We start from the raw sequence: 22,096 nt of genomic DNA on the forward strand, positions 1-22,096 counted from the left end.
TGCATTTGGCCATAAAAATTAATATTAACTAACACATTTGTGATCTTACACAGTCTAATCACAATTTTCATTTGTTAGTAAGAGCATAAGAGCGGTCCCTGAGTACTAAGAAGTCGATGCATGCAAAGCAGTCTCCTGTAAAGCCACAGGTAATCAGAAGACAGAATTACCACAAGATTAGATCAGCACCAGCATATTTTCAGTGTGCGAGTGAGATTTCTGAAGAAAAATTAGCAGTAAACTCTCTTCTTCCAGGTATAAAGACAACTAGGATGGGAAAGTATTTGCAATGAAGAGGGCACTAATCTCTTCTCTAAGGTGGCAACTGACAGAACATGAGGAATGAGTCCCAAGTTACACCAGGAGAGATTTAGATTGAATATTAGGAAGAACTTCTTCATGGAGAGGGCAGTTAAGCATTGCTACAGGCTGCCTAGGGAAGTGGTGGAATCCCCATCCTCAGAAGTATTTAAGAAATGTGGTACTAAGGGAATGATTTAGTGATGGGACTCAGTAGGTCAGGGTGGTGTTTGGACTGGAAGATCCTGAAGGTCTATTCCAACCTAAATGATTCTATGATTCTATTTTTTAAAATTTGAGTCAGAAGCTTGGTCTTTTTAAGGAGGAAACACAGAATAAATGTGCATGAGATAATGATGACATTAGCAGTGACACTTTTTAAGGCATTCTGTTGCAGAATGTTATCAAAAGATGAAGGACAAAATTAGTAAAACCTACCTAAAGTGATCACAGTGCATCAAGATTCTGTAAGTTCTTGACAAAGCATTTGTGAGACAACAAGGGAAAGTAAAATTCTGAAATCCTGACTATGCTTGCAGATGGAAAAAATTTGATCCAGTTTGTCAAGTTCATTAATTAACAAATACCCCAAAATAAACACACACAATTTAATTTAGGAAGACATACAAACATGTTACTGAGAGCAACAGATTTTTAGGGATTGAAGACATACCAAGTTAATTGAACAACAGGAAGCTATTAGCACATTAGAGCATACTGTTTCTTTTTTGCCATGTACTGTAAAATGGCATCGATTACCTCACAATACGCTTAATCAAGTGCAATTAAGCACCATATCATTTTAATGTTATTACAAGAAATTCAATAAATATTTAAAGAGAAATTTAAAAATGCTTTGCTGAATCCTGCAAATCCTTTTGGTACCTAAAATCAGTCAGGAGAAAACAAAAATTAAACTTTTCCCTTTTTTGTTCGAGCAAGGTATCAGGGATTCAAAGACTGGTTTGTCTGAGATTTCATCTGAAGAAATGGAATAAGAGCATGCATATTAAAACATTGGCCAATAAAATCAAAAGACAGAAAAGACACTGCTTGAAGAAAACCAATAAAATACCATCATCATTAAAAGAAACCAGGTGATATGAACTGACATATTCACCAAATAAAGAGAAATTAATGTCTTTTCCATTCTCACTGAGAAGCACTCCCAGTGATTAAACCTCAGATATGCCCACCTCCAGCAGAATGGCATCAGATCTTCTCAGACCAAATTACATACGTTAGTTACAATTGCATGAGCACCATTGTAAAAGTAGGTTAGATATTACACTGTGGCTACTCTAAAGAAAAATGACACGTTAACATTAAAACCATGATGCACTTTGATTCCATAATAAGCTGTGTTATGTCTAACATTGCAGGGGCTCCATAGTACATGCAGTCTGGTTTGAAAGTAGTTTAGCCAGGTCACTGTTGACTTCAGTACAAGCAAAGCATTCTGAAAGAGAAGCCTGTTACAGTGTTTCCTTTGTTTAGGCAGTTCTATTCCATAATATAAGTGTACTTCCAGTTATCCTCTTTTCGTCTGGTTACCTAACAAATCTATACAAGACAGTGAACTTAGTAACCTTAAAAAGACTCGAAGAGTACAAGGTTGCACAGAAACATTCAGGGATATGGGAGACAGGACACTTCTTTTTTCACTAATGCAGAAAAGAGACAAGTTTCTGGAATTACAAAATGAATATCAATTATTACCTTTTTGTTGGTGTAAGAACCAGTTTCATGGAGAATGGCAACCCTAAATGGAGGCCACCACGTGTGGAATTCTTTTACCCACTGATGCATCACAGTAGCTGGACAAACAATCACTGTTGGACCCAATCCCTGGTACCTAACCAAGAAACAAAACCAAAACAAAACCTTTAACATGAAATAAATACTCTATATTGTGTGTCTTATTAAAATAACCTGGTATACTGAAAAGCTACAAAAATAATGTACTTAGAAAAAAGGCAACAAACTCATGAACCCACAAGCTCTTCATCAAGTTTCAATCCAAATACAGGCTACAGATATTTATGATATACAGATATTTATGAACAGACCATTGGTGTGAAAGCTCATCTGTTCCTTCTACCTCAACTTATATAACAAAATATCTTTCCCCCCTGTAAAGCTCAGAATCAGATCAGTTTACAAAATGAAATTTCTACTAACTTATTTTGAAGAATATTTGTTCAGAAAATGTCGCAAAAAATAAAGCTGCATATTTTGAATGTTCAAGAATAGCCTTATTGCTTTCATTCTCAAGCACTTCCAAACACAAAAACCTTCACACTTCTGCACAGTAAGGAACGTACAGTTATATCCATTTTACAGAATGAGAGCTGAGGCTGACAAACACTATGGGAAAAGCTGCTGTATGAGTCTGGCATTGCAGTACACGAGCTCCTTCTGCACATCAAGGCAATGAGATAAGAGGTGAGCTGGAAGTCACTCAGACAACACAACTATGCCCACTCTTAACAATGCCTGCTTCTCAACCAGACCGACCATGAGGTCTTCTGCTTACTAAACAATATGGCTTTCAAGCAGGAGCTAGCTAGCCAGTTAGTGCATTCCTCATTCTGAGTAGTGCTACAGAAAATACTTGACCGTGCTACATCAGGAATCAACTGAAGAATATAAGTCTTCCATGTTTTCCTTTTAATGCATTATTTTACAAGTCATGTACATGCTGTACATAATTTAAATGGATCATATAAAGTTTTTTGTTGTTGTTGAGTATACTGCTGCAATATGTGCTTAATTGCATATCATAATTTACATCAGATAAATAGGCCACCAGAACTAGAAAACTCAAGTATCATTCATGCATGCATTTGTAAATCCAAGAACACCAACAAGTACCTTTCCAGTAATTTCACCTATAAAGACAGAATCTCAAAATATTGCTCAGTAATAAAGAAAGAGCATGAAAGCTCTTGCAAGAACAGCCAGTTACTCTAATACAGTTTTAAACAGTAACAAAGATGGAAATTCCTCTGTGTAAGTTACAGTTTTTATTAGTACTACTTTTTTTTTGGCATAGGTAATTCCCTGCTGATCAGGAACTTTAACTTCCATCACAAATCAACTTGTGACTTCCTGTAAAGCATTTACCTGGTGTCTTGCCAGAACAAATATTTTAATGTAAAATTTAATAAATGGAACTAAAGGTATTACATCTAATTTAAAATTCCATATTGTGTAAACTATTGATATTAATGTAATTGAGTTTGTAAACAATCCATTTGTGGAAGCTAACCTTAGACACTGTATTGACCCAAAATATCTAGTGTGGCTCATCTGCAAAATGAAGCATCAATGCCTGGAATTCATTAAAAGTGTTACATGTTTAATTTTTCCTGCCCTACAGCTCCATTGTCTCGTAAAATTTTTCCTTTGATGTCCCCCACTAAAAGAATTAAAGGAATATTGTAATTGAAATGTCATTAATAATTCACAGGACCCTCCTCCACCAGCAATACATCTGATGAAATATTAATTGAGCTCCACAGACTGACAGTCTGCAGAGGAGCACTTGCCTGTAATTTGAACCACGAGTCCTGATCTTGCTGTAGCTCAGACCTGCCAAGAAGGCAATTATCTGGATGGTCTTGCCCAATCCCATCTCATCTCCCAGAATCCCCCCTGCCTGCTGGCAGTGCAATTCCCAGAGCCACCTAACACCTGTCTGCTGGTACCTAAAAACAAGGAAAAAGAAGATGGCAAATGTTTGATAATAAAGATCGTAACAGAAAGTACTCATGAATTAATCATTTGGCAGCGTTCTTACACCAGTTACAGTAACATGCTGGATGTGTGTTTTACATGAGTGCTCTATTTACTAGGTCATACATTTTTGATACACTCAAACGTTACATGCGACTTTCATTTTTTATGCAATACTAAAACATTTCTAATTAAACTGATAGTCATGGTAATTAGAGGGTATTTTATTTCATGTATATTTTAAGTGTTAAAAATAACTTGGAAAGCTACTCTAACAAAGTGTCAGAAGACATGCAGGGGTCTAATTGATTACATTATTGGAAGGTATACCTTAAGGTGAAGGAAAAGTTTGACTTCTAAATGGTGCAGACTTTACATTCCACTCTGAAAACTGATCACATCTGTCACAATATGCTTTCTTTTCACATAAATTCATTTAGTCAAATTTAATCTCTTTCAATGAAGAAAAAAGACAACAAGGGAAACTGCGTTGGAAGGCAAAACAATAGAAATGATTCCAGTGAATGAGATGCAGCAGTGTTGTTATGTGAGAACATCAGTATAGCTTCTATTCCCAGTCACTCACTGGAAATTGCATAAGTAACAACGTAAAATATATCCCAATTAAAAGAAGTTGATTAGAAAACAACATCTACAACAGCAAGCTAAAAAGGTGGGTATGGGCTGCTGGACTTAGAATCATTTTAAAACTTTTTTTTTTTTTTTTAAACCATGATATGAAATAATGACAGCATCAGGAATAAAACATTTTGGAAAAGGGAGTTTAAATTGAAAAGAAGAAAAAAGTGAAACACCAGCATATTCCAATAATTTAGAAGAAATGCATTTTTCAGCATTTCTGTGTTTCGTAACATAGAAGATCAAGGCCACTGGTACTATTCTCCTGGTGGCACACATTGCTGGCGTGCCAAGCACAGCAAAGAACAAAACAGGCTTTTTTTTTTTTTGTAAAATTGGGTTTGTTCATTCAGGGATATTCTCAAATGCACATTTCAAGATTGTGTTTCTCTCTTACAGAGAAGAATGTTTAGGACTACTGACAACTAACAACACTTATGTCTGCTAAGTCCTATCAAAATCAATTTTTGTTGTGATCTGTATGGATTTAGATTAACACTGAAAGGAAAAAATCAAATGGCCTGAGTAGTTATAGAAAAGGGATCAAAGAACACATCTAATGGTTCAGACATCATACTATCTGCTGGTATCTTAAATGCATTATACCAAGAAATCTGTAAAAAGCCCTTTTATTAGCAAGGAATTGACCTCAAAAACACAGGAATCTAAATTAAACAACTACAAAATAGTTTCCAGGAGCAGCTCTAAGCAAATGAAGACATTATTACAATATTTTATGAAGGTCAGAATATCTTCTTTTGGAAATATTGAAGAGTTAAAGAAAAAAGTTGGAAGCTACTTTAGACTAATATCCAGAATGCATCTTAAGAAGATAATTCCTTGATGCCATTTTTCGTAACATTTCTTTGGATTACAGACAGTGCTAAAAATCTAGCTGCAGTTATAAGCATCTTTCTCCCTCTCTTGCCATCTTCTACAAAATAACAAGAACACATTTAATAAACAAAGTTTTGGAGAAATTCTGCTTCATCAATATATAAAAATGGAGAAGATGCAGGTGCTTTCATCAAACACATTCAGGTAAACAAAATTTTATGTATTAATAGTAACTACTGATTGTAACAGGTAGAAGTAGGCACATTAACAGATTTAATTTATGAGGGAAACCTTTGAGCTACAACAAAAAAAATATAAAAATATATTTTTCCCCTCAAATAATGGAAAGAGAGTAGCAATAATCATGCATCTTTCTGCAGTAAGATGAAAGATGAAATTCCCAGTAATTTTGGATCATAAAGTGCCACTCCCTAAGTCAGAAGCACTAAGGTAAACTTTTAGAGATGCCTGAACAAGAATTAAGTCTTTTTTTTTTTTTTTTTTTTTTAAATAAGCCTTCCATGCTTCAAAGTTCCAAATGTTACTTATTATTAAGGAAATACAGTACTATTCATCTTCGGAGTTTTTCTATTCCCTATGCAGGAAAAATGTTCTACACAAGATTTCAAGTGTCTATTTAAAAATGGAACTTTAACTGCATAGATTTTCTGGATGCAGCACTAAGGCACAATCATGAAGCTAGATAAATGACTTAAACTCCCACATTGATCTCTACACAAGAATGCTGTATGCCAGTCCAGAGATGAGTACCTTAGAATGTGTCAAAGAAAATCAGGAACATGTTTTTAAGTAATGACATCTAAATTTGTTTCTAAACCCTGTGTAGACAGGATCCTTCAATATAGTTCTAACATTTTATATTGTCGGTCTTTAGAAAAGGCAAAGTGTAACAGCATTTCAACTCACTTCACACAAACTTTTACAGCCAAAACTGATCTTATAGAAATGTACTTCTTAGCCCTTATAAAGACCCACACATCTCCCTCTACACAAAAGAAGAATGGACATGTTTCTGCTACAAGCATTTTCCAAAATACATATTTTTATGGACAGCACATTACTTTAAATGACTTTGAAGGTACATATAGAAAAATATTAACATCAGCTTGTGTGGAAAGTTAAGGTGCTTTGCTACACACCAATGCTTTGTAGAAACATCCAAACTTACAATGTTGCAATTGCAATTATTGAAAAGCTTAAAATTTTTTTTACAAGTTTCTCCCAAAAAATTTCTTCATGATTATAAGGAGAGAAAAATCAATTCTCTTCATTCTTATACTTTCAATGACCCTATTTCCGTGTTCTGTTTTTAATTTAAAAATACTGTACAAGTAAAACAAAAATGATGCCCAGTCTTTGAAATAGTTACATCTGCACTAAAATTCATATTAAGGAAATACACTACAATGTACAATGTACATCCCTCAAAAATTCGTAACTGTAGCCAGCAGAGTATAGCTGCTATCTTACTGAGATGCAATAGCATTGCAGTTGTTAGGAAACCATGCACTCAAAGTATGTAAGGAAGAAACCTGGTTTCCTCCTTACACAGAATTTTCTCAGGTTAAGTGCAGATGCTTTTAAGTCAGTCTTGCTTACCACAGTTTTATAGTCCAGGGCAGCACCAGTAGTACTAACTAAGCAAATGTTGCTGAGTATTCCTCAAAGCAGACAGAAGTATATAGAGAAGAAACCAGATTTTCCACTTAAACAGATTTACAAGAAATAAAACAAAAGCAAAGAAATGAAAAATGAAAAGCAACCAACCCACCAAAACAAAACAAAAGAATCCAAAAACAGACAATCAGCTTAAGGGTCTAGTATTTCTACTGTGAGCTAACTTCTCTGTGGAATTCAATTCATATGCAGAAAGATCACTTACAAAATAGTGCGATACACCTCCTCCTTGGATCAATATACTTCCATGTTTTCTACTGAACTTGTTCAGAACTCAAAGTTTAATGACTATTGACTATGGGCCTTCCTACACTGGAGGTTTCAGCATTTAAGTTACAAGTCAGACAAATCATTCAACTCAATTGATCTTTCTAACCACTTAAGAAGTCTTGCCAACTGACTCATGCTTGCAGGGATACCCTTCATTAGTGAGGCTGATATCTCTAAGATTAATTTCTAGTTGTCTGCCTTATTTCGATTCCCTTTGGGTTGCTCAGACCACACATCCGTTCTCAGGATGATTACTCCTGCAGTACTGTCGCATAAACAACCGGAGACCACATATTGGCTGTGTATAGTCCTGGCAACTAAGTCATTAATTCATTTCCATTTCAGAGCTAGTGCTTTTCTTCTGAAGAATTGCAGGACAACAATAATAATTTCTTTGAGGTTAAGACTAAGTGGCCCTGTTGGAAGGGTTACTGTGTAAGCCTGTAAGAAACCATAGCTTTCTGCTAGATTAATTACAAGATTTTAGAGTTAGCTTTTGAAAGAGGAGATGGTTTTCCTAGAGTGAAATGTTGCCAACAGAAATGAATTCAAGCATGGAATTTAAAGAAAACTTATGGATGAAAGAGCAGCTAACTTGTTTAAATTGCCTTTTATAAATAGCTTTTTGAGATTAACATGAGTTACTTGGAAGTGTCACTGGACACAACAAAACTCAAAACTCTCAAAAAACTGGAATGGAAAGCCGTCTTGCCCAAATCTGCAATCCATCATTAATACTAAAGGAATTAAGAATGCACTCTCCATATCTGAATGTTTTTCCCAGTAATATTTTAAAGAACTTATAGTATGACTTTATAAAACTACTCAAAGAAAAAGTTGGCTGTATTTTTTGCTGGGAGAAAACTTCAGTCACTCTCAACTCAATCACAGAAACAATTAGATTCCTTGTTTTCATTTATTACCAATTGCCAACACCATATCTTCAAAGGAAAGTCAAGTCATTTTTATATCACTCTGCATCTGAACTAAAAGAAAGCATGTACCAACAAAAGAAAACATTTACAAAAGGAGACCAGGAGAGCTTCTCAACCCTTAGTTTAGTTAATATGCATTTACAATACTTATTAATTGTATTTTCATAAAACAGCATTTTGTGCTTACAATAGCCAACTTTGTTGGAGGTTTGGTCAAGTAAGACTTTTAATTTTTTTTATTTTTTTTTTTAAACAGAAATAACTGTACCCAAAGTTGTAGGATAAGGCATCTAGAAATCACCACCATTGTTACTACTAATATCGTTATTAACAGCACACAACAGCCTAATGTTAAAATGAAGTATAGAATACATACTTAAAAAGCTTTTTGAAGAGAAATCCTGGAACTTTGAAACCCTCTTCAAATTCAGTGTCGCTTTCATCAGAAAGTTCCTCAGCCACAGGATGTTCTTTGTCCTTCAAACGTTCTCTTTGCCACTTCCTACAAGTGACACAAGGAGTCAGCATTCAATTATTGCATGGAAAAGATTCTATATGAATACTACAGTGAATTATTCATCAAGGAGTAAAGAATAAATAAATTTTCTCAGATGTGATGAATTTAAGCAGTAATCCACTGGAGGAGAAAATTATTCATCTAAGTGCTCAGAATATTTGACATAACGTGCACACACTTCCGAACAGTCATAAGCTTTTGTAATTGTACAGCTAATTATGATCATCTATAGACAGCAATGCTAATGCAATGTAACTAACAGTTAACACTATAAAAGAAACTGGCAATGTTAAGTTCCCAAACATTCACTTTAAAAGGACAAAACAAAAACAAAACAACAAAGAAATAAAGACTAAGTATTGTAAAGTTATTTTTCTTAATTTAAACAAATATCTAAATGTCTTTCACCTAGAGAAATGTTCAGTAGCATACAAACATTACAGAAGACTCGGTTGGAAACATCACTGTCTTTGAACTGATGTGCTCTACAGACCCTAAGCTGTCATCGTTAGGAAAGTTAACGTTTGACATTTTGAAATCATGGCGACTCATGGCATGCAGCCCAAGTGCTGTATTTGGACTCTGCACAGACTACATCCAGAATTATGTCCGTGTCCTGTGCCCCCTCTCAGAAAGGGCACCAGAGGATCTTCAACATCCAAAACAATTATGGACTTGTGTTTGCTTTAGTGCCCCAAACAAAACCATTTACTTGTAACAGCTAACCGTACAGTTACTGCCTTCAAGGAAATGATTGCAGAACCTGAACAAATAAATACTGAACTACCAAAAGCACTTTACATTCAACTTGGGTTTTGCTGTTATTCACTGCTGAAACTGCATTCGTTGCAGCCACACTGAACACAGTGTACAGTCTGATAAAATCCCTACAGAAAGTGGTAAGTTGCAGAACAGATTAAGAACAACGAAACCCAAAAATCACAAAACCATGACATTCATCTAATAAGAGGATTGCTGCATCTGTAAGGATGAAATGACTGCATGCTTCCTTGCAGATAACTTAGATATATCTATAGTGAAGTTTCCTCCTACCAAAACTCTCTTCTCTCCCCAGTGGTCAGTCTTGTCCTCCCCAAGCCAGACAAAACACTTTCAAATAAAACATGTACTGCAATTTAAGCCATTGTAGACATCATTATTTGAACACTTTTTCCATACTCATAATTAAAGGTGCTGGCCTGAATGAGGCTGAAGAATGAGCCCTGGCAGTCTAAAAGCATCTGAGACGTAAAACACAGAAACTGAAATTGTTCAGGTTCCAAAGAACTATAAATAGCAGTGATAGTATGAAAAGAAGCAAGTGGAAGATTGAGGTAAAAAAGGAAAAACAACAACAAATATAAACCTCCTAGCAGTGAAACCTACGGTACTAAGCTACAAGGAGCCTCTTAAGTGAGATGCTGGAAAACCCATCTATCCAGTATTTGCTTAATGAGAAAACATACTCCAGAAGTTCTGCAGTAACTAGACGAAGGAGGCTTAATGGGATGCACCAGTTCTCCAGTACACCTGCAGTTTCTGAACAAACATTGCAGCTGAGTGAACAGTTGCACTTCCATCCTGGTAACAGTTTACCTCTCCCATTCACCCATTACACAAACAGCTTCCTGATGGCTTGGGCTCTTACTGTTGGCTGGACAGCTGTAACAGCAGAAATATGGCAGGGTAAAAGAAAAATCCATCTTCTGGGAAAATGGATTTATGACCTGTTTTAAAAAATGTGATAAATTCACTCTCTATTTAAAAGTTATTTAACTCAATTTTTCCATAAAATAAATGCATGAAGAAAAACATACATTTAGGAGAGAAAAGACATACATAATTTTCACATTTGAATACTTAAAAGACGACAAACTGCACTGAGAAGCTGACAGGCAAAATGCATTTTATTTCCTGTCCTGCTAAGCATGATGCACTTTATGCTTATGGGATAAGTGAGTGCTTTTAAAGCTATTGGTCTAATTTTATCCATGTCAGGAAAAAGAAAAAAAGTTATTCAAAAATTTACAAATATCATTAGATGTAGAAACAAAGTTTAAATACTTTCATGACCTTGATTTATATCCTGATCTAACTAGGCAAAAGAATGGAGACAGAAGTCACTGTTAAAATTTCTCAAACAACTGCTTACAAAACTGGAGCTGTCTCACAACATATAGACCTTCAAACCTGGCAAAACAATCCAGAAGACACTAAAGAACAACCCATGCATTGCTCTGTCTTTAAGACCTGACTCGCACATCTCAGCTCAACAATGTTTACAGCAGACACTGGTGGCACAATGACGCCCCCCTGCCTGATATTTTCAGGTACTTCATTTAAGGACTTCTCAACACTCGATACACAAACAATCATATACTCTGTCTTGTGCAACAAAGCTAGCTGCAGTAGCTTTCTAGATCAGCTTTTTACCAGTATAGTGAAAAAATACTTACAGCTTGCATTTATGGAAGCAGTCACAAACATGGAACTGTGGTACTGTTTTATTAAGAGACAATAAAGACCACCATTTCCAAATGCATGTGAGTTACAATAACTGCAAAACCAAAAAAAGCACTGAAAAACTAAGAAAGCAGAATACCAGACAGGTTCATAGAGACCACTTCACAGCAGTGTATTTTGACCTCAAGTTCTTATGCTTTCAGAAGCAAAAAAAAAAAAAAAAAACAATGGAAATATCAGCATATACATAGAAAAAAAAAAAAAGAGGGTCAATCTTCAGTTTTCTGATGAAAAACAAATGAGCTACTATTTGTTTGTCATCTCTCAGATTGTTCTTATTCATTACATGAAATCACATACCCTGTTAAGTAGCAAAAACACCAAACAAAATAATACAAGAAGTGTATACAAAAGTAATTCCCACAGATACTTTTACATAAGCTGACACAGGTAAAAAAAAATCTCCCCTTAGAATAGCAATCTAGTAAATGGTTGAATTAGGAAAATAACAATAATGCTCTCAGACTAAAACAAAAAAAAACAAAACCAAAAAGGCAGATGATACTGGAGGCACAGCATAAAAATGCATTTATTTTTGTTCAGTACCACAATGTTGTGCTATCAGGTATGAATTGTCAGTTATTGTTCTGAGTTCCAGGGAAAGATACATGATTCAAATTTACAAATGCTGACAGTCGTTGCTTCAGATTGTGTCACTACTGGAACTAACACACATCAGAACTTGGTTATCTGACCGAGTTAAGAGAAGACTTGAAACATGAAAGAAAGCCAACAGAAAACACCTACTTATCACATTAAAATCAATACAATTTCAACTTACACAACTTCTAAAGTGACAGGTAGATCTCTTTAGAAATCAAATTCAAATCAAACACAATTGACAAGCAAGGCAGTATTTTGTACAATAGCCCCTAATCCTCCCAACATGAATGTTGCAGCGAGTATTGGAGCTTCAGCCTCCCCTGGGAAGAAGCAGATTGCCCTCTAGTGTACGTTGGAAAAAGTGATCCAGAAACAACCAAGAGGAAAACTTCCTGCAGATTAACAGAAACTCATAATTCTTAAGGAATTTAACCAACAGTTTCTGCAATTAGTTTGATCGATGTTCGATCACTCTTGAAATCATGACATATCTAGAAAATCAATATATCTAGAATTTGAACTAATATAAACAGAACCCAGTTATCATAAGGAAAAATTCTGATATACTTTGTATTTATTATTCTATATGTATAATTGTATCAGCTTTAGAACTGAAGCTCTGCTACTGTATCTCCCCAAGGTCTGCAGGCTCTTTGGTCTTTGATTTTCCCCACTCAATTGAAAGAAAAAGCATAATTTGTTGTTACCACTGTAACAACATGCAGTGCTTGAAGAAGCCATTCAGTTTTTGAAAAGCTGTGAACTTGATGCAAGATACTGTATTAAGACTTCATTATTTTTGATAGAAAAGTGAAAACATTCCCAATAGCTGAAGCAAAGGGAGGACAAACACTGCTAAACCACACTGCCCAGGTGGTCAGTTGACCCCTTCTCCTTCAGTCAAACCTTCAAGAAAGAAGCTAACTCATAATTTGACTTAATTACAGGGTACCATATCAAACAAAGAATAAAAAAATCCGTACAAGTCTGAGTTAAATTTCATTACTGTACCTAAACAATTGGCAAGCACAGGCTTTACTGTACCATGAAAGTCTCTTGAAAACAGAAGCATGACCTTTGAGAAATCTTCTTTTCTGCTGTACATGGTCACTAATATAAGTACAATTTTATCCTACAAGTGCAGAATGAAAGCCATATATCATACAATTAAATCTTTCTTAATATGAGATTGTATTCAGATACTGAGCCTATTTCCCACTTATTGCAATACCCAAGAAAGAAATTCTGCATCCAAAACAGTAATGAGCACAATTTTTTTCTTTTTAAAATACAGTCAGGAACCAAGCTGAGCGTTTAATATAGTTTGCCTTTTTGAAGCACAATATGTTTTCTGTTTTAGACAGCTAAGAATCCCTCACAGATTATTCTAATTTGCTAAACTGAAGTATTCAGCATTACTTTTTTGATCTAACTTTTTATGGTCTGTATGCATGGATTTAATTGGCACATCCTAACAGATGAAATAAATGCAGTTAGTACCACAAGTCTCTGCAAGTAAATTAAGACTGATGTAGATGATTACACACTTGAGCTTAGAATGAAAGGTGTACTCAGTGAGCGAGCCAAAATATATCTTCATTTGTGTCTCAGATTTGTCATTTTAAAGAGCAGTTAGGATGCTCTAAGAAAACGTTTTCCAGGAAAGGTAATATTCAATCCTTTTTAAATTTATAATTGATACAATGAGAGACTGACTGACTCAGATGCTTCAAAGACAGCTCATGTATGAAAACTGATTCAACTTGAGAAAAACACCACTTATTTTTTAGTTAACTTTATTTTTGGTTTGACTTTTTTTATCATCTGTTTTGTGTGCTGATAGCCACAAAATCCAGCAACTCAGCTGCTTGGCTGATACTTGGGAGACATGGTGAGAAGCAGTTTTACTAGCCTTGCCTTCCAGCCCTTCACAGCAATTGAAGGAAGTGCTATTCAAAAAACTATACACCACAAACTATACAAAAAAGCCAAGAAAATACAGATATGGCACTTACCTCTCACAACCTGAGATTTAATTCTTCCCCTGAAGCAGCAGGCATACACATACTGGCAGCTGCTATGGGAATAGTGACCCTAAGAAAGCTATTAAGACATTTTTTTTGTTTCCAAGCTATTACTTCATGCAGATAATGTATTAGTTATGTCAGAAGTGTAACACATTAACTACAGATAATGAGAAAAAATTATTTTATTATATTTACACTTGCTATCTTAATACATGCAAAGGAGAATTTTTGTTAGCACGCAAAAAGACTGGATGGGCTGCAGCTTCCACAGCTCCAAAATCTTGACAGAATAAAACAAGAAAATCATGCAATTACTTTCTTGCTGAGAAGCCAGAAAAGGCTTATTTCCTATGCCTTTAATCTGCATTGAAGTGAAGCTTACTTCTATTTTCTGATTCTAGGTATGAAAAGCTAAAAATAGGTGCAGTTTCACTGAACAGCCTTCAAAGAAAGCAGCTCTGTCGTGACCTGGCTGCTCCACCAGGTGGGTGACTGCTCCAGACTCCTACCAGTGCCAGTGTGGAACAGCTCTCGATCAGGGCAGTTACTGCTGAGTATGACAAAAAAAATACACTGAAACCACAGCTGTTGAGGGGGATCAAGTCTCTGAGACCTTCAGCACTACCCCAGAGACTGATGATCTAATCCAGGCCTCTGGGTTCAGCTGGGAATAGTCACTATGAAGGACAGTGGGAGATAATGATAACACCACCTTGCACTGAATCTCAACTTAGCATTTAGCACCTGACAGTCTGTCACTGATTTACTTTACCTCTTCACAACCCTGGTGTTCCTTGCTACATTAGCCAGAAGATTTTTTTCCCTACACGCCTGCACAGCAACACTGTTCCAGTAATGGTAACAAGAGAAAGGCAAGAGCGATGCAAGAGCAGAGATATTACTAAAAGAGTGTGCTGAGTTCTGGCCTTTCCACTTTCCGCTGACCATGCCTGGCTGTGAGTGACCAGGCCGACTGACACAAGTTGCCTTCAGAAGAAAAGCAGAGCAGCTGTTCTCCTGCTTGCCCTGTTTACCACAGATGCACCAGCTCCTCTTTGGAAACAGTCAGTTCCTCTAGCAGCCCCATAATTAGCTAATTACCATGCTTTAACATCATCATTGTATTTTCCCCTTGACACAGACCAATCTCTTCAAGTCCCATCCCTGAAAAGTTTTAATGTTAAAGAAACTCATTTTCAGCCTTCAAGAGTGTAGGACTTTATACAGCACCAAGCAAAGACTAGATGTTCAGAATACTAAAGTAATCCTAAAGGACTTTCCCTTGCCTATCTCAGGGGTAAAATATACCATAATCTCACTCATTTATTTGCATTCAAAAGTGTAACTGATGTGAAACAAGACATAAATGTAAGCAAATGACAGCATTTCTTCAGCATTCTTAATATGTTTCTTAATTCACTACACTTTATTTTCTCATGGCATTTCCCATAATGAAGATTACCTGGGGGTGTCAACATAAAAACGTCAATGTGGACAGCTGCAGCTTAACAGCCACAATAACTGTAGCTATGAAATTTTTAAGAGATGTAGTGTTTTGGTGGCAATTACAGTTATTGATATTTCTAAAATTCATTTAGGTTTTTATTGTAACTTTAGTAACCAAAAGAAATGTAATCTACGATATGACTTTGCTAAGGATAAATTGTCACAATCTTAATGTTATTAAAAAACGTGTTTGAATGAATTTAAACTGAGAGTCATATTAAAACTTTCAATCAAAATAAATTACTCTTGATGAAAACACTGAATTAAAAATGATTTAATATTGGTCTAATTTACACGTGAAAAGTATGATTTTATTCAATAAAACAGTAAATATTTTAGTGGTTAAATCCAATTAATTTCTGTTAATGTACCCCAATAAAAAACACACTTTTTTGACCCTATGGACATTGTTCCATTGTTCAGATTAGCCTCTCATTGAAATCTTCTATTCAAGAAGCAATAAACTACTCCTTAACCTTGAAAAGCAGCATCCTGGGATTCCAAGCCTAATGCCAGCTCCTCATCTGCCTTAGTAGTGTAAGACATGAAAGACAAGTTGACCTCTTCCTACTTAACATTTTGTTACCTGTAATAATGCTGCAACTGGAATACAAGCACCTCTATCAGAGCATGCCTCCTCCTCCACAGCAGCTCTTATCACAGGTTAAAGATGGGTATTCATACTACTTCTTGACCCCTGTTTTTGATACAGCATAATTTAACTTTGTAAGATGTTCCATTTCTGTAAAACACAAAATTTAAGTCTCCCCATCATTAACCAGTTATGCTAGGACTTTTACCTACATTAGTCACTCCTCTCCTATAGCTTTAATAACCATTCCTCCTTTCACTCCAGGAAAGCTGTTTTCAACTTGGAATCCATGCTTTTCTAAGGGCTATAAACCACCTGAAGGACCTTAACAAATTATGTTTCACTTCACTGGCTCTTAAAAATGTTTTCCAAGCAGCTATAACAACGGAAACATTGCACAGTTCAACAGCAACGATACCAGTAGGAGAAAACAAAACAAAGCACCTCAACAGCACACTGTAGCCATAGAGAAATCATTAACGCCCAGGCTATACAGATTTCATAAATTACAGATTAGCACTAGGCGCTTCAGTTGCCATTTTCAGAAGTAACTTGTGTTCTTGAGATCTTAGCTATCTTGCTCTACCTAATTATACTAGTTTATTTAATAGAAGATGCTGATTCTCTTTATAAATCTTACACAGTTTGCAACCTTAGGTCATCACAGCTGGAGAAAACTACTACCATTGCCACATCTTTGTTAGATAAGAACATCAGTATCAATAAGAACAGAAAGAAAGAAAAACCACTGTTAAACAGGGCAGCTGTTTTTAGATTTGACTAATAGCAAAATGATGTCCAGTCTTTATTACTTATCTAAGTTATGCAAGAGTTATCACTTGATAATAAAAAAGAACAGATGGTTCCTTTCCAGTATGAATTTTACGAGTTTAAATTCAAAATCCACATTATATTGACGTTCGAGTTAATATATTTGCCTGAGATTTCATCTAACTAATGGTTTATACAAAAACAGTACATAAACATTTCAAGTAATTTCTTCCTGAATAGTCACTAACTAAAGCCAAAACCCAAGCATCTCATTCCAAGCCAAAGACATCTCTCACAGTGAGAAAGTGCCTTCCCTCTGAAGAAGGAGACTGTCTGTTCTGTAATTTTGCCTATCAAACAGAACATGTCATATATATTTGAAAGGTAGGTATGAGGATCTGCAGACAAAAGTGAACAGGTTAAATAAACAGTAATGCCACCAAGTAATACATAATACATTTTTATATATACTCTACTGTTGGCACATTCACAATACTGTAAATAACAAACAAATCCAGAACTGAAATAACTTACTTTTGAATGATCTTGAAACGATCAGAAAAATTAAATAGCAAAGTCCTAATAATTAAGAGGTATGCCTGATTCCCTTAGAAAGGCTATGATCATTCTGACCGTGTCCTTCCCCTTACTCCAATTCCTAGTCGTGTATTACAGATTTTGTCTTTTACACATGAAATATCATTTGGTAATGTTGCTACTAAAATGTCTGGGACTAACCTTAGTCTCTGTTTATAATAGTCTTCATCTCCATCATCTCTCCATCTTTTTACTTTGCGCTTCCCTACTGTACGTTCTTCGTCCTCAGAGCTTGGAAAGTAGTCAACGTCGTTTTCAGCATCTTTAGAATCCCGTCTCACCAAGTATTTTCCTTTCCCTGACAAATTCCTGAGTTCATAATCAGAATCATTTTCATGTGAAGATGCCTGTTCTTCCTCCTCTTCAACTGCTGCTGGCTCAAGTTGTTCCTCATCAGGTACATACTCAGATTCTCCACTATCATCTTCCTGTCCAGACTTCAGCTTTGTATTCTCAAGATTTTTTTTTTCTTTTGGAATACCTGCTTTTGAGTGAACCTGAAGGGCATGCTTCTGAAGTTTCTTCAAGTGTTTTTTTAAACGTTTATCTGTTTTTGACAGAACTTTACCTCTTTTTTCCTTTGTAGCAGATGTGTGAGCTACACACTGAACATTTTTGGCTTGTGCTTTCTTCTTTGCTCTTTTGTGAAGGGATAACTTCTTTCTCTCAGATGACAGCTTAGCCTGGTCTGCTAAATACTTTTCAAAATCAGATGCTTCATTTAGCATTAGTCGTCGTGTTTTCCTCTCTGGCTTCTGAGGTATTTTAGTTCCAAATGGGGTCATCTGGCCTGTACGAATAAGCTCTTCCCACTCTGTTTCCTGAACAGGCATAAGCATACTGCCAAGAGATGATGGACCAGGCTCTGTAACAAAAAAACAGAATAACCACAATGCCTTCCACACTTTCTGAATAACTCCAGGAACAAAATTGTGTATAAAAACAGAATAGATTTAAAGCTTAAAAACAACTCCAGACTAACATGAATGATTGACTAACATGAACTCCAGACTAACAATATGAAAAGGTCAAAAAAGGCAGAAAACAACAAAAAGGTCAAAACAGACTTGTCTTTTTAAAATTCAAATTACTTCTAAAATTTCATATAGAAAACATTATGCATGCTCTCAGAATGCTAATTCTTATGGAATAATACAGCAGCAGCAAGAACTATCATAAAAGAATAATCCTTAACATCACATGAACTCTAATGTGTTCTTTATACTTTCAGTTCAACATGTCATTCTATTCACTACAATAAAGCACAGAATTCCCATAAGCAATAACAATGTCCACTTCTATTTCTATTGCTGTACTGAACTCTATTGTTCAGATTTTCTTATAAGCTTGAAATCTGAAGTCTTCATTAAGCGTACCAGGAGAGTGATGGAAGACTGTCTTCCCATAAGTTAAAAAAAAAAAAACAACAACAACAAATCCAAACCCTCCAATACTACAATACCATCAGGATTCTGATTTTAAAAGTCAGATTGACCAGAAAACATAATGTCATCGATAAGTACTACAGTTAAACTGCATACACAGTTACCACACTTACTATATTAGCTGTGTTGTCATCTGAAAGCAAGGAGAGGGGAAATTTCTTGAATTCAAGAAGCTGAAGGGAAATGCCAACCTAGAATCTATTACTAAGGTCCAAAAGAACTGCCAGCATGGTATGCTACTATATGTGCTATTTAAAGCATCGTATTTATCACTAAAGCATGTTTAATATGTAAAGATGATGCGTCTGGCTTGAAACTCCTCCCGTTTCAGCCCATCAGTTTCTCAAACCATAGGAACCATTTAACTTCATTTCTTCTGTCTTGGGCTTCATACACTTTCTAGCCATATTTCATCACACTAGGTGCCAGAGTTTTCCTGCAGGAACTCATTAGAAGAAAAAAGGCTTAAGATGATTTCCTGCTAAGAAAAGTTTACTGAAGTTTTCACTTTCACTAAAATTTCTTGACCCAGGAGAGGAACATAAGCCTTGTGAGATTCAGAATCCACATCTGCAATGAACACAAGGCATAAGGATATAGCATAATGAGGGGGAGGGGAGGAGGAATCAGTGCAGAGGACAACATTGTACGGGTTCAACCCTGCTCTTCTGGATACTACACATAATGATGGTGAGTGAAATACAGTTAAGCTGTAACTGTATCCAATCTCAGTTTGTAGAGAGCAGTGAGAAAGAAAACAGTGAAACATTTGCAACAGAAACACAGAGGACAAACATACTGCTCTGGAAGCTGTTTTTTTTCCTATTCTTTTTTTTTTTTGTTTTAACATAGTATAGCCTGATAAAGTATTCCCCTCTTACATTTCTAACTATAATTCTCAACAATAAGAAAAAAAACAATTTTGTTAACGTTGACTGATAGCATCCAGCATATAAAATGTAATTCAATCACAATGTTAGTCATCATTATCAAATTAGCTGTGAAAAAATGTTAAGATCTCCAATTTATTAAGCCCAATACTCTAATGTGCATCAGTCATCCCTACTGAGCTGAACAAGGATTAGCATCCGTTTCTTAAAACTTCCCACATGAATATGCCAAGATTTGCAATTCTGCAGGTGCAGAAAATAAGTCTTCTTAACACTCTCTTTGAAAACAAACCACTGAAATGCATTTCCTTATTGGCAAAGACCTTGCAAATTAACTTGAAACAACAAAAGGCAGTACGTCAAAGTAGAGCAGAAGTTTCAGCCTTCTCCCATACATACCTTCATCATCCTCAAATTCAATTTCATTTACTTTATCAAGAATCTCAGTTCCACCAATAACTGCTTGGAGTCGTTTCTGTTTTGCTTTGATCTTCTTCAGCTGTTGCTCCTTGAATGACAATTAGGTACATCATTAAAACTTCAAGCTATTTCAGAATCCTGCTATCCTTTTAAACAATACTTAAGCTATAATACTTGCAGTATTTTCTACCAGAAAGTCATACTTAAATGTTCAAAGTGTCCCATTTAATAAAAAAGCACAAAACTGTCACAAAGTGTCTGTAGCTTAATAACTCACAAAATATGCATAAATTTATGTGTACAATCATCTTAAAATACACAGTAAGACATTACTATTTATACACACATTTCACATGCTCATTATGCATTTTCATGTCCATTTTTCAAAGTCATTCTATAAGTATGCCGATACAAGCAAAAGCAGCCCCTGGACTACTGAGATATGTGGAGAATATTAAAAAAATGTTCATGATTTGCAAGACTGAATTACTGGCAAATAACTTATTAAAACCAATTATAATATTCATTAGGATTTATTTCTAAGCAAACATTCCAAAACTTCTGGATGATAAAGGAACAAAAAAAAAAACACAAGTCAAACATCTTAATATATGTTTGTACACAACTAATTCAGGAATGGTTGCAGCTACTTTAACAGCAAAAACTACAAAGTAAAATGCTTTTGAAAAATAAGTGAAAAAATTCAACACTACAGACATTATAACAAGTGTAGTTCATTACTGCAATGAAAATGATTCACATCTAGCTCTTCTGCTACCCCTTTTATCTGACTGTAATGTCCTCAACTGTGTGTTTACCAGTAATGTTGCAATTCCTTTGGTGTTGCTATATTCATTTACAAAACAAGAAATTCTAAACAGTAAAACTAACACATAGGCAGTGCAACTTTCCTCATGTGTAACTTTACTTTTTCAAAGTATTTCCCACCTACAGAGTCACATAGTTTAATAAAAAATAAAAATGAAGTTTATGATGCAGTCAGCTTTTTTTGTGTGTGTGTGAAGGAAGGTGCTCTTGCCTGCTGAAGTCCTTATGTAGCAACTTTCACATCACAAAGCGTATTCATGTACATTACAATGTATTACCTCCTCTGTACCCAACCATTATCCTTACTACTGAAGAATTTACATTACAAAACATCCCCTGTGTGACAGCTCTAAGGAAACAGCTCTAACAGTTATGAATTTCCCATTTATCTGAATAATGGAGCAATTCAGACTTTTTCATTTTTTCGAAGTACGACAAAAAGAAAAGTACTAAAAGGCAATTCTCCATATGCAGTTCAAGATGAGCTTCACATAGAGCATCTGCCTCTAAATACACTGTGACTTAACCAGAATCTTGAGCATATTGAGATCAGATTAGAGTTTTCATACAGAGATTGATTTTTACACTTCAAAGGCCATTAGAGATGGTTATCAGATTTCCAATAAGTTATGAACTTCATCTGCTACTAACTTGCATGATTTCAAGTAATGTATCAGGAAAACATAGCATACAATTCCTTGATGACACTTCAGATTTAAGTATGATAATTGTATCTTCCCATAATTCCAGCTACTTATTTCTAATAGTAAGTTGCTAGACCAGGGCCACTATTCAGTACTGCTTGATCCCACTCCCTCTCTGTTGGCCAAACTGTGAATACAACATTATCCCAGTTGCTGAAATGATCAGAAGAATAACTAAAAAGAAACAACTGAATAGGGTCAGTGACAAAAAGCCCAAGACTGGACAGAAGTGTGGACAGGAAGTTTTTGAGTTGGG

At 35.4% G+C, this 22,096-nt stretch overlaps 1 protein-coding gene across 2 annotated transcripts in view; it reads right to left on the reverse strand.

Moving 5' to 3' along the window:
* The window catches only part of ERCC6 (ERCC excision repair 6, chromatin remodeling factor), a 47,180-nt gene that overhangs the window by 19,692 nt on the left and 5,392 nt on the right, over positions 1-22,096 (reverse strand). For both annotated transcript variants that reach the window (XM_031607724.2, XM_031607723.2), the window contains exons 5-9: positions 20,288-20,396; positions 17,695-18,418; positions 8,794-8,919; positions 3,852-4,010; positions 2,020-2,155 (exon numbers count right to left, since the gene is read on the reverse strand). In XM_031607724.2, the coding sequence (XP_031463584.2) occupies positions 2,020-2,155; positions 3,852-4,010; positions 8,794-8,919; positions 17,695-18,418; positions 20,288-20,396 (1,254 nt within the window). The remainder of the gene's footprint in view (positions 1-2,019; positions 2,156-3,851; positions 4,011-8,793; positions 8,920-17,694; positions 18,419-20,287; positions 20,397-22,096) is intronic.

This window comes from Phasianus colchicus, chromosome 8, assembly GCF_987193195.1.
Source record: "Phasianus colchicus chromosome 8, bPhaCol1.hap1.1, whole genome shotgun sequence".
Taxonomy (NCBI): domain Eukaryota; kingdom Metazoa; phylum Chordata; class Aves; order Galliformes; family Phasianidae; genus Phasianus; species Phasianus colchicus.